Source organism: Trichosurus vulpecula, chromosome 3 (assembly GCF_011100635.1).
Source record: "Trichosurus vulpecula isolate mTriVul1 chromosome 3, mTriVul1.pri, whole genome shotgun sequence".
In the NCBI taxonomy this organism is placed as follows: Eukaryota; Metazoa; Chordata; class Mammalia; order Diprotodontia; family Phalangeridae; genus Trichosurus; species Trichosurus vulpecula.
Window position 1 is genome coordinate 356,029,787 of NC_050575.1, and position 14,357 is coordinate 356,044,143.

Here is a 14,357-nt window from a genome sequence, read left to right on the forward strand (position 1 = left end):
TCTATGAATATAAAAATACAGAGAAATATGCAAAGACTTTAATGAACTGATACAGACTGAAGAACACAGAACAAGGAGAACAATGTGGAAATGACTAAAACATTATAAATAAAACAACATCGAAAGGCATCTGAAATCTCATGAACCATGATGATTTGTCTTGATCCTGGAGAACAGAGGATGAAACATAATTTTATCTTCATTATAGTGTAAGCTCCTTGAGGGCAGAGACTTGTCTTAATGATTTTTTTCCATGACCATCAACTATTATAATAAATGTTTGAATTGATGAACCATATTTTATGCTACAGTGCAATTAATCAGTCAGAAACATTTATTAAGTTAGAAGTCAGTTATTGTGCCAGGTGCCTGACATGCAAAGACAAAAATGAAAGAATCTCTGACCTATAAGACACTTATGTTCTACAAAGGGAGATAACACTTACACAGATGGAAATATTCAAAATATCTGTAAATAAATCTTGGTAATTAGAGGTGGGAGACAGCAATGGGGATTGGGGGGTAGAAGGCATGATGGAAAGTGATGTTTGAGCTGAGCTTTGAAGGAAATTAGAGATTTAAGAGGTAGACATGAAGTGGGAAGTCAATCCATCTGGAAATATTTTTAAAGCACCTATTATGTGTCAGGCGCTGTGTAAGCAATGGGGGTACAAAAAGAGGCAAAAGACATTTCCTGCCCTCAAGGAACTTGTAAACCAGTGGGAAAGACAATGCACAAACAAATACAAACAAGCTATATACAGAATAAATAGGAAGTAGTACCAGAATTAAGATAGCTTGGGGAAGTCTCCCTGTAAAAGATAAAATTTTAGTTGGGCCTTAAAGGAAGTCAAGAAAGCTAATAGGTGGAAATGAGGAAGGAGAGCATTTCCAGGCATTGGGGATAGCTAGAGAAAATGCCTGGAACTGCGATGTAGTATCTTATTTGTGGAAAAGCCAGGAATCCAGTGTCACTGAATCAAACAGCGCATGTCAGGGAATAATATGTAAGAAGACTGGAAAGGTAGGAGTGGCCTAGGTTATGAAGGGCTTTGAATGTCAAGTAGAGGATTTTAATTTTGTGTCTGCTTCTGGAACCAATAGTAAGCCACTGGAGTTTATACTAAGCAATGGGATGGGGTTGAGGGGATGGGGGAAGAATGGTATGGCCAGACCTGTGCTTTAGGAAAATTACTTTGGTGACTGAATGGAGGATAGAGGGACTGTTAGCCAGCAGACCCTCCACCAGGGTATTACAATAGTCCAGGCATGAGGTGATGAGAGCAATATTAGAGGAGAGAAGGGGGCATGTTGAAGAGATGTTGCAAAGGTGAAATTGATGGACCTTAGCAACAGATTGGATATGGAGGGGTGGGGTGTAGATAACAAGGAATCAATTATAATTCCTAGGTTGTCAGCCTGAGGGACTAGAAGAAAGGTGTTACCCTCTATAGTAATAGGGAAGGTAGGGATAGGGGAAGACTTAGGGGAGAGATAATGAACTCTGCTTTGGACATGTTTAGTTTAAGATGCCTACATCCAGTTCAAGAAGTTTGAAAGCCAGTTCGAGATGCAAGATGTGAGGTCAGCAGAGAGGTTGGGACAGCCAATTAAATCAATGGAAGCTGAAGAGATCACTAAGGAAGTAGTAGAGAGGGAGAAGAGATGATGGCCCAGGATAGAACCCTGAGGGACACCTATGGTAAAAAGCATGATCTGAACGAAGATCCAACAGAGGAGTTTGAGGAGTGCTCAGATGGTAGGAGGAGAATGAGGAGAGAGTGGTGTCCCAAAAACCTAGAGATAAGAGGGTATCAAGGAGGAGTGATAAACAGTGTCAGAGGCTGCAGGAGATCAAGGAGGAATACATTCCAGGTGTCAGGGTACAACCCATGCAAAGGCACAGAGATGGGAAATAAAATGTTATATGTGAGAATAGAAGGAATACAACTTGGCTAGATTGTAGCATGCAGGAGGAAAGCAAGGAACCAGGCCTAGCTTGGTTCTAAGTTATGAAGGGCTAATGCCTGTTTGATAATGCTGAACAAGAGTTTTTAGTTTCTAGAGGTAATAAGAAACCATTGATGGCTTTCTTTTTTGTTTTTGTTTTTTGAGCAGTATGATATGGTCAGAGCTGTGCCTTAGGATTATCACTTTTGTTAGTTATGTGGCAAGATGGATTAGATAGAATGGAGGCAGGAGACAGAGAGATCAATTAGAAGCCTGTTAAAATATATTTCCGGCAAGAGGTAATGATCCGAACTCAGGTGGTGTTTGTATAAGTGGAAAGAAGGAAACAGATTCAAGAAATGTTGTGGAGGTCAACTCAGTAAGGCTTGACAGCCACTTAGATATGTGAAGAAGATAGAGTGTGAACAGGTGAAGATGACTCTGAGGTTGTGAAACCTGGATGACTAGAAGGATGAATGATGCCTTTGATGGAAATAGGGAAGTTTGGAGGAGGGGAGAACTGGAGGTAGGGAGAGAAAATTGCTTTGGTTTCATTTCCATATATTAAAAAGGTATAAACCAACCTTGCCTCATCAGTAAGGATGACCACCATAACCTTCAGTCCACCATTTCCCTACTCTTTCTCATCTCAAACCCAGGAATCTCTCCATCACTACCCTCTATTGGTCTCAGTAATGCAGGAAAGTTAAGTTGTTTCTTTCCTTAAAAAGTTGAGAATTCCTTGTGGTTGTCATAGAGAGGATTCTTGTCTGAGTATAGGCTGTACTAAATGATCTGTGGTCCTATGACCTGAAGTTCCTTTCATTTCTGACATTGTATGATTTTATAATATTGTAAGTCTTCCCCCTCCAATTATTGAGTAATTTTCTTGATTATTGAATAACTATAGTGTTCTTGGGCCATACTACTGTATTCAGTCAAAAATTTATGTCCTTAGTTATCCAGATGTCTAACTTTCAGAAGATGTTTCTACTGAGTAATTTTTTTAAAGGTGTTATGTGGAGTCTGATATTGTGATATCAGCCTTATTTTTAATCCAGCACAAATCCCCCACTGACCTCCCACACTCTATAAAATACTTGGCCCAGTATTATCCTAAATTCATTTCTAACATTACAACATAGGAAACTACATAATACTCGTAAGGATACTTAAGATTATGGTCAGAGCATATGTAGCCTCTGAGTTATTTGGTGAATTTTATTCCCCAAAAAGTCAGTGAATCAGTTTTTTTGGAATGTATTTTCTTATAGTAACAATGCCATAAATGATGATTGGATTCCCAAGCTAGTCTACAAAAGCCTACATAAACTACAATTGAACTGAACTGCTAATAGCTGTCCTGAACCACTCTGAGCACTAAACTAGCTAAGTTTAACACTAGCAGTCCAGGAAAGTTTGACTTAGATTATAACAACTGAACAGTTCCCTTGGGCAACATTAGGGGGAAGTTGTGGTAGAAGCAACCTCTTCAGCAATGGCCTTGGGAGGTGGGGTAGGGGTTTTAGCAGCTAAGCAGCTTCCACAGCCATGGGAGATTTGGAGGTGGGCTCTAGCCACATCCCTTCATCTGCATGTGTATTTAATTTGAGCATTTGTAAATTGCAAACTGCGCAAGTTCCTAGGACTTCTTTCAGTCATGAGATTATCAACTTGTGATAGAAAATGCCCAGACTATTATCATTCGTTCGTTGTTTGACCTTCATTCCAGCACTTGCACAGAACCATACACATAGGAAGTGCTGTTGTTGTTTGTCCTTTGTTCTCGAAGAGGATCATGACATCAGGAAGGTGATGTCATGACTTGCAAGTGAATTGGATTCAGTGAGCAAAATTTATATTCCTTTGGGCAGAGCACCCCCAGGTAAGGGTATGATTCCCTATGGGGACATAGCGGAGGGAGGGAAGGAAGGAAGGAAGGAAGGAAGGAAGGAAGGAAGGAAGGAAGGAAGGAAGGAAGGAAGGAAGGAAGGAAGGAAGGAACAGAGGAGCGAGCTGCATTGCCTAAATGGAACTGACTAGTTGGGTCCTCAGTGGCCGGGCCGCTACTACTACTCACAAGTCATTTGTCCTTTGTTCTTGAAGAAGACCATAACATCAGGAAGGTGATATCATGACTTGCAAGTGAAGACCTGGGAAAGAGCTTAAAAAAGGCCAATGTCCCCCACTACATCTAGGGCCATCTCCAGTCATCTTGATCTATATCTTGCCACTGGACCCAGATGGCCCCGGAGGAGAGAGTGAGGCTGGTGACTATGCACAGCCCTCCCTCACTTAAATCAAAGCTATTATGAGATGTAAACAGAAGTACTAGGGTGAGCTTTGATACTGGTTTTTACGTTAAATTTTCATCTTTAAAAAATGAGGGGGAATTATCTTTTAGTATTTTTATATCACCTTGGTTTCCCCCAGTATTCCAGACAACCATCCCATGTAACCAATGGTATTTTTTAAAGAAATAAAAAAGGAATGCAAGGAGAATAGCACCTACTATGTGCCAAGGCTTTGTGTTAAACTCTTTACAATTCTTATTTCCTTTGATTCTCATGACAACCTTGGGAGGGTAGGTGCTGTTATTATCCCCATTTGGGGGGTTAGGAAAATTTAGGCAAGCAGAGGTTAAATAACTTGCCCAAGGTCTGAGGCTGGATTTGAATTGGGATCTTCCCAACTAAAACCCCTTCTTTTACTGGAAGACTTCCCTAACCCATCTTAATTCTAATGCCTTTCCTCTATTAAACATTTCCTATTTATCCTGTATATAGCATGCTTTGTAAATATTTGTTTGGATATTGTCTCCCCCATTAGATTGTAAGCTCTTTGAGGATAAGTACTGTGTTTTGCATCTCCCAGCACTCACCACAATGCCTGGCATATAGCAGGTGCTCAATAAATTTTATTGATTAACATAAAAAGAAAAAGAAGAGGAAAAAATCAATATAACTGATCGATACAGCAAAAAAAAAATCTGAAAATATATATACAATGTACAACACTTGTGTACCTCTCCCACCTGTGGAAAGAAGGGGGTTGAAAGTATATTTTCACATCTTTTCTTTCAAGCCATACTTGTTCTTTGTACTTTGGCAACATTTGCTTTTGGTTTGCGTCTATGTGCACGAGGGCATATTTGTGATTGTTTTTTCAATTTACGTTAGTGTTATCTTTGTGTGTGTTGTTTTCTGGCTCTGTTTATTTCACTTTGCATTGGTTCTTATAGATCTTCCCATGCTTCTCTGTATTTGCTACATTCATTATGTAATACTCTGTTACATGTACGTACTACAGTTTGTTTAGCTATTCCCTGATCAGTGGGCATCTACTGTTTTCAATTCTTTGCTATCTATCACAAAGAGTGCTGCTATAAATATTTTGTTGTGTGTGGAGACTTTTTTCTTATCAATGGCCTCCTTGGAATATAAACCTAGTAGTTATTTCTCAGGTCAAGCAGTCAGCCAATAAATGTTTATTGTGCCTACTATGTGCCAGGCACCGTGCCAAGCACTGAAGATCCAGAAAAAGACTAAGGATAGTCCCTGACCTCAAGGATTTATGATCTAATGGTTAAAGGGTATGAACATTTTAGTCACTTGCATAACCAAATTGCTTTCCAAAATAGTTTTACTCATTCATAGCTCTACCAGCAATGCACAAGAGTACTTATTGCTATTTTTTGTGGTCTTTTTCAATTTGCAGGCTGTAAGGTTAAACCTTAGGGTTGTTTTTGGAACATTCTTTCATGTTTGGAATTATTCTTTTAAGAACTTTTTGTTCATCTCCTTTGATCACTTGTCTCTTGGGGAATGTCTTTTGCTCTTATGTATATTTGTTAATTGTTTACATATCTTTGATGCCAAACCCTTATCTGAGACATTTGATACAAAATTTTTTTCCTCATGTGACCAATACCCTTCTTATCCTACCGGCATTAATTTTGTCTTTGCCAAGGCTTTTCAGTTTCTCTAATCAGTTATCAATTTCATCTTCTGTAATTGTCTCCATCTCTTGTTTGGTTAAGAATATATCTCCTAGCTGTGAGAGACATGTCATCTGCTTCTCTTATATTATTTGTCTTATTAATATTATTATATTTTAATAATGTGATACATTTAAAACGTATAATGTAATAAGATGTAACTTGTTGGTCCAAGCCTAATTTCTGCCAGACTGATTTCCAATTTGCCCAGCAATTTTTATTAAATAGAGAGACCTTTCTTCAGTAATTTTTGTTTTTTGCTTTATTGAATTGCTATAGTCTGACAGGATTTTATTTTAATTTTTTGAATTGCTATTCATTTGTGATATTGATAATATTGGTCTGTTGTTCTCCTGTGCTTTATCTGTACCTGGTTTAGGTATCAGGACTATTATTTGTCTCATTAAAAAAATCTAGTAAGCTGCTTTCTCCATTTTTGAGAATAATTTGTATAACGTCAATAAGCCTTTATTATGTGCTTCTCTGTGACAGGTACTTTGCTGAGGGCTGGGAATACAAACACAAGCAGAAAGAAAGGAAATCTCTACTCTCAAGGATCTTACATTCTAATGGGAGAAGACAGCATGTGTGTGTGTGTGTGTGTGTGTGTGTGTGTGTGTGTGTGTGTGTGTGTGTGTAATATACTGAAAAAACATTGGGGAAGGGGCCCACTGGATGTTTCCTGGTTCTGGGCATGGTAGAGGAAGTCTTGTGGAGATGGGTCTGTAGTGCAGACTGGAGAGCATTGAAGACCTGGATATCCTGGTCCTCCCCTTTAAATTAGAGGGTCTAGGTAGGAGGAACTAGCCACTCAGAGAGAGAGGCTGTCAGGCAAAGGTACTTCCAATGGGAGAAGTCTAGGGATGGAATGAGATTCCAGGATGTAGAAGTTTCTATGACGTGGTAGAAGAAGTTCTATGGAGTAGGTTGCAGCAATACAACCTGGAGAGTGTCTGTACTGTTTGTCACTTAAAATTTTGATAGAATTAAAGTAAGGGGATTAATTTCACCATTTTTGATAGTGATATTTGTGTTAATTTTGTGAATAAATATTTTGGTATTTTAATGTTAAGTTTTAAATAAAATATAGTTTTTTTCTTTTATTATTTCATGTTAGTGGATGTCATGAATGACCAGATACTTTGTAGTTAAGGGCTGGGGATGCCAAGAAATGCAAAAGACAGGCCTTACCCTCAAGGAACTCACAATTTAATGATTACTATGTACCAAGCACCTACTATGTGCTTAGTTAGCTAAGGATAAAAATATGGAAGTGAAGCTTACATTCTAATTGAAGTAATAGCCAGGAGAGTGCTGGTAAATGTTTAGCAACAGCTTTTCCAAAAACAATATAAGCAGGACACATTTTCAGGTCTAATATACATTATTAACATTTTCTTCATCATTCTTGAGGCAGCTAGGTGGTATAGTGGATAGGGAGCTGGGCCTGGAATCAGGAGAACCAGAATTCTAATTAGGTTCCTGATACTGTGTAATCCTGGGCAAATCACTTAATCACTGATTGTCTCAGTTTGCTCAACTATAAAGTAGATATAAAAACAGCACCTACTTTGAAGGGTTGTTGCTGGGACTAAATGGGATAATATTTGTAAAGTCATTAACACAGTGCCTCACACATGGTACGATCCATATAAGTGCTTGTTCCTCTCTTTCCTTCCCTTCCCTTAAGGGCTCTTCAGGGCTACTCCCAAGTACTAACTGGACCAGATTAAAATTTAGTTGGGAAATGTTTAACAAAATAAATAAAAATACCACAAAACATAGATAATGTCAATTTGTGGTTTCAGGAATCAATTCTATTTGAGTTTGACACTTGATCTAGACAATTAACAGAACAAAACAAAAATTTAAAGCCATGATTTGAAGTGTTTACTGATTTCTGAGGTATAAATGCTCCAACTGAAAATTTAACAATCAGCTCTGGGCATGAGCTTGCACAGCATATCCCCTGAAAATAGCATATATGGAGGGTTGGTGGCTGGGATATTTTGGTTAGAGAAATCACTGTAATGGTTGGTGCATGGACCCTTAGTTGAATTGATTGACGTTACCTTTCTGGTACCAATGACACAGTACTGATTTGCTTCCCTTCCCCACTCCCAATTACAGGATGTCCCTAAAGTCTGGACACATAGGCAAAAATACATATTTTGAAATATTTAGAATATTAACAGACCTTAGCCCCCTTGACTTCTTTTTCTGGGGTATGCTAAAAGAGAAGGTGTTCTCAATCAAAATCACAGACAACACACTTGATTGAATGCATAAAAATGAATGTGCTAAAATTATCAGCAATGTGGAGTTATTGCATCGAGTTCACATGAATCTTGCAAAGCGAATCAACCTTCACATCACAAATGATGGAAATCATATTGAAGATATTAAGATATTATTTGTTAATATTCCAATTAAATAAAATGTCGAAAATTTCATTCAGTTCATTTCTTGAAAATATGAATTTTTACCTATGTGTCCAGACTTTAGGAACACCCTGTAGAATGTAAGCTCTTGAGGATAAGAAACTGTGAGATTTCTTTTTTCTTTTTATCTTTATATCTCCAGGGCTTAGCAAAGTACCTGGTACAGAGGTGCTTAATAAAATGTTTATTGATTGACCATAGTTCTGGTGCTTGGTTGAATGGGGAAGAGTATCAAATAGAGAATGCAAAGTATGTCTGCAGCTGCCTGGATATATTGAGGACAGTGTGTAGGTTGGTGGTGGGCATTGCCATTCTCAATGAACAATTAAGAATCTGCTAAAAGTAGTATAAAATTTAATCAAATTTGTATTTCTTTGGTTAATGAGTTTATTTCCTAGAATTTAATGTTCATTTTTGTATGTCACCTACATCCCTTGGTTTAAACAGTGAAAGTGAAATAGTGAATAGTGACAGCCTTTAAAAAATAAATTAAGGTTGACAACTCATTGGTACTCCCAGAAGTAGTTCCATTGCTTTTCAGCAGGTACAAATCTTTTTTTAAAATGTGCATAAGCCCTCAACAGTATGCTTTCTAAAATGATCCCTGATAAATGCTAAATTGTACTTTAAAACATAATACAGTGATGGAATTTCTGTAGATTTGGCAAATGGTAGATAGTGTTTTCCAAATTATGGTTCCTAGAACCCTGGTGTCCTATGCAATATTTACTGGGTCCTTGAGTAAATATTCTAGAAGTATTTTCTTCTTAAGATTAGTAATTTTAAAAATCTACATAATAAGAAATACTTGTGACACTTGCTTGATATAAAAATATGCTTAATTTCCTCTGGTCAATTACAAATTTGTCAAGTTTTCATTTTTCTTCCATTTTTCGTGGAGGAAATGTCCCCAGACTCCTGATCCATATTTATTTGTTCTGTTGTTATTCCTTAAACCACAAAGTGGTCAAAAAGTTTAAGAAAAACTGATATAAAGGGTAACGGACTTGGGAATACAAAAACCTGGATTGCTTCTTTTGCTTATTCCTGGCCCTGGGACTGTGGTCAAGTCACAAATCCTCTGAGTTTCAATTTTCTAATTCTTTAAATGGAGATGACACTTTATTCATTCTGCCTTGCTGAGTTGTTACAAGGCTCAAATAATGTGTGTAAAAACTTAACCATAAAGGGCAGTATCAAAAAGTTATTTATCATGGAATAAATATTGACCTTTTAAAAAAAATTTTTAAATCCCAAGTTGAAATTATTATATTCATGTATAGTTAGTTGAGCCTTCACTATCCCAGCTATAATTAATTTTAATTGCTAATAGGTTAAGTAACTTTCTTTTTGAAAGCTACTTTACTAATTAAAACTCGAATTGTTTTTGGTGACCATTTGAAGCTATATGTACTTTGGGGAAAAAACACTTTTTATCCAGGAAACAATAAAAATAGTTTCTTTTCCCCCCAGATCAAATGGCAAGTCAATAGACATTCCCAAAGTACCAAAATAGGGAAAAGGCAGAAAATTTCTACTCTGTTCTCAAAAGTTTGGGGAAACTTTGGCAAAGAAATTGGATCTAAGATGTTTGTTTTGTTTATTTAAAAAGAGTTAATTTGTCTCCTTGCTTATTTTTCAATGAGATAGAGAATAAGTTTATGAGAGCAAGTTGGAACATTTGGATATTTTTTTTTATTATGGTATATCGCTCTTAATCCTACCAGTTCAGTTCTAGATCTTCCTTTTATATTTGTGGCTTTATCAACTACTGATCTGGAGCCCACCCAGACAAAGTTGCATCTCGAAGCCTTTCAAATCATTCTTGAGAGAGCCATTAGATAGAAAAGACTATTAAAGTTTCATTAGAATTCAACATAGTGATTTCTTATCCTGTTTACCCAAGGGATTCCTAAGTACACTTAAAGGATTCATATGTCTCCAACAGCTTGGAGTTGACACATACACATTCAGTAATTTGTTTGATTTTTCAAATAATGCACAAAGGTCTAGCCAAATTAGCCTGCACCATACTTCACAACTCCTCCTTGAAATACTTCTAAGGAATAATTAACCTTTCTTGTGTCATGGACTCCTTTGGCAATTGGTTGAAGCCTTTGGAGCCTTTCTCAGAATGATGTTTTTAAATGCATAAAATAAAATACATAAGATTATAACAGAAACCAATAGTTTTTCATATATATATATATATATATATATATATATATTTAAGTTCATAGCCTGAAGGTTAAGAACCCCTGCTCTATTGCATAGATCACCATGGTAGGAGCAATAGGTTAACAGAAAGATGAAAATCACAAGTTATTTTTATCTCCTTTACCAACTGAGTTTTCTATAGTGTGCTTGTTTTTGCAAAAGAACTGTTGTCAGGTTACATTCTTTTTCAAAGATTTTTATTTTGTTCTATTTGGAAAGAACACTGGCTTTACATTCAGAGGATATGAGTTCAGATCCCACATCTGATATTTACTAGCTTGGTTATTTGGGCAATTCACTTAACCTTCTTGGGCTTCAGTTTCCCCATCTGTAAAATGATGGGGTTGGACTACCTGGCCTCTGAGTTACCTTAAAACTCTTAGAGTTTTGATGCTGTGATTTTATATATTTTTTTCAAAAATAAGGTTTTATTGATATCTTCTGTTTCTTAAATAATTATAGTTACACCAAGTATCCCTTTTCCATTCCCGGAGAATCATCCCATATAAAAAAATAATATTTTTTGAAAAAAGTAAAAAAAAAATCTTCACAACTGAGCAATAAATACACTGAAGAAGTCTGAAAACATGTGCAATGTGTAACTCCTGTGTACCTGCTACCTCCACAGAGGGTGTCCTCATAGCTCTTCATTTGAGTCCTGTTTGATCTTTAATTTTGTTATATTCATTTTTTATTTTTTTTTTGTTGTACAGTTCTTTCCATTTACATTATTGTAGTTATGTGTATATTGTTGGGGCAGTGCAGTGGAGAGTGTGCTGGTCCTAGAGTCAGAAAAATCTGAGTTCAAATCTGGCCTCAGATACTTCCTAGATGTATGACCTTAGGCAAGTCACTTAACCTCTGTTGCCTCAGTTTCCACATCTGTAAAATGGGGATAATTATAGCACCTTCCTCCCAAGGTTGTTGCGAGGATCAAATGAGATAATAATTGTAAAGCACATAGCACAGTGCTTGACACATAATAAGTGCAATATAAATGTTAACTGTTGTTATTTTTGTTGTTATTGTTAACTGTTTACTTTGCTCTGGATCAGTTCACGTAGATCTTTCCGTGCTTCTCTGTATTCATCACATGCGTTATTTCTTGCAGCATATATTCCTTTTCATTCCTTCTTATCCTAGGTATATTATTTTTCTCTGCGCAGAAGCTTTTCAGTTTCATGTAATCAAAGTTATAGATTTTATCTTTTGTAAGTGCCTCTATCTAGAGTGAAGAATACATCTCCTACCCTTAGCTGTGACAGCTATATAATCTGCTCTCTAGAGGTGTGGATGAGGAGAAGGGGGAAAGAAATGGAAAGGGAAGAGGGAAAAAGGAAGCCTTGTTTTGGTGGTGGGCAGGGGGTTCGTTCTACTGATGAATGGTCCTGTGAGTGAAGAGAGATGCTCTTTGAAGGGAGATGGGGACCTTGCTCTGCATGTTTTCTAGGAGATTTGGTGCTTGAAAGGACCACTTGTCCTACCTTGGGGGGTGGGGGGGTGGGAATTGGAACTCCTGGAGGTGACTGGTACTTGAGGGAGTAGGAAGGCATGAATGCACAAAGGAGAGGTTTTGAGGCAAATGTGGAAAAGAAGGTAACATGATTTTATTGCATATCAAAATACCATGGACTATTATAGTACTCGTGCTATATTTGTCTACTCGAATCCCTTCTCATCAAGGTAGTGCAGGGGGTAGACTGCTGTGCCTAGAGGCAAGAAGACCTAGGTTCAAATCTAGCCTTCTGATGCTGACTAGATGTGTAAACTTGGGCAAGTCACTTAGTCTCTGCCTCAGTTAACTCAATTGTAAAATAGGGTTAAATAACAGCATCTACCTAGTTGTTTTAAGGATCAAGTGAGATAGTATTTGTAAAGGGCCCAGCACCCAATAGGCGCTATATCAGCACTTCTTCCCTTCCTCAGACACTTAGCTAGCTGTATAATTATGGGCAAATCATTTAACCTTTTAGAGTTTCTGTTTCCTTATTTGTAAAATGGAGGTAATAATGGAGCACACGCCTCAATTAGTGTATTGTGAGGAAAGACCTTTGCACACCATAAAACATAATTTAAATGGGAGTCATTTCAGGAATTGTATGAAGTATTGCTCTATGCTGCTGTGTCAGGAACCAAATTTGAATATCATTTATGGAGAGCTTCACTCTGCCACTAGTGCCCAACGGCAGCAGCAACAACAACAGTAATATATTAATAGCTAACAGCTACCTAGCCCTTTAGAGTTTGCCAAGCATCTTATGAGTATTATTTTATCCTCATACCAACCCTGGGAGGGAAGGGCTTTCCTTTTCCCCACTTTAGAGAAGAGAAAACTGAGGTAGACAGACTTTTGGTCAGTAGAGTGCTCCTCATGGATTTCTAAAATGACCTGAGACTGAGTTTAGATGTAAATGGGGAGGGAAGGAAAGGAATTAGAACCTGTGATTTCATTGCTGTAGGAAACTCATCGAAACTCATAGAGAATTATTTGGGCACTGAAAGGTTAAATGACTTGCTCAAGGTCACAGAGCTAATGTGTGGCCAAGCCATGATGTGATTCTAGTCAGTCATTAAGTCCAAAAGTATGTTACTATGATAGGCACTGTGTTAAGTAATCACTGGAGATACAAAGAAAGCAAGACAGTTCTGCCCTCACGGAGCTCACAGTCCAATGGGACAAACAACATGCAAACAACTCTAAACAAACAAGATAAACTGGAGATAATCAACAGAGGGGAAGCCTAGAGAATAGCTTCTTGTAGAAGTCGGGTTTTTTTTTTTCCAGTGGGGAGGCAGAAACGAGGAGAAAGAGTTAATTCCAGGCATGGGGGACAGCCAGTGAAAATGACTCGAATCCAGAGGTAGAGTGTTCTATAAAAGGAAAAGCAAGGAGTTCAGTATCATTGGATACTGACCTTGGAGAGCTGGAAAGGTAGGAAAGGGCCCACTTATGAAGGGCTTTTAAGCCAAACGAAAGAATTATAAATTATTGACCACCATATTAAATCATTACTAATAAAGAGAAATGTAAAACAAACTAAAGCTAAGGTTTCACCTCACACATTGTACATCGGCAAAGTAACAAAAGATGAAATAGTGTTGGAAGGGTTGATTTTGAAAGACAATCAGAAAATATTTTTTAAGCACCTAGCAATTTTGAGGAATTGTGCTGGGCACTGGGGATATAAAGATGAAGACAAAAATATCCCCTAATCTCCAGGGGTTTATATTCTAGCAGTCATGTGTATATCATGAACACAAAATAAATTCAAGTCGACAATCGTGTACTCAAGAAAGCATGTATTTGCTTTAAATTATTTTTAATTTTAAAAATCTAATAATAAAAACTAACCAGCCAGTAATACCTTACTTTATATGTATGCAATTATGTTTTTCATTGGAAATTTTTTATGACATTTACCAAATTCATGAATACCACACTGTGAACAGTGACTAGCAAAAACTAAATTTAATTACATTTCTTTGTGGTTGTAGGTCCAGATGCAAGTCCATCCTACACTTGCATCAAATGAGGATGCTCTCCAGTATGTTGAAGAGTTAATTCTGCAGCTTTTAAGTATGCTGTGCCAAGCTCAACCCCGAAGCGTTTTAGATGTTGAGGTATGATAATTTTTCACGTATAAGTGTGTGTGATCTCTATGTGTGTGGTGTTACAATGCCGTTAGGGAATTAAATTGGCTCTTCATAAAAATGTACAATATTATAAAATAAAGAATGGATCTATTTAACCT

The 14,357-nt window shown here is 37.2% G+C and overlaps 1 protein-coding gene across 1 annotated transcript in view; it reads left to right on the plus strand.

Moving 5' to 3' along the window:
• The window catches only part of SOS1 (SOS Ras/Rac guanine nucleotide exchange factor 1), a 149,924-nt gene that overhangs the window by 23,383 nt on the left and 112,184 nt on the right, over window positions 1-14,357 (plus strand). The window contains exon 2 of the mRNA XM_036750031.1: window positions 14,101-14,226. Coding sequence (XP_036605926.1) covers window positions 14,101-14,226 — 126 coding nt within the window. The remainder of the gene's footprint in view (window positions 1-14,100; window positions 14,227-14,357) is intronic.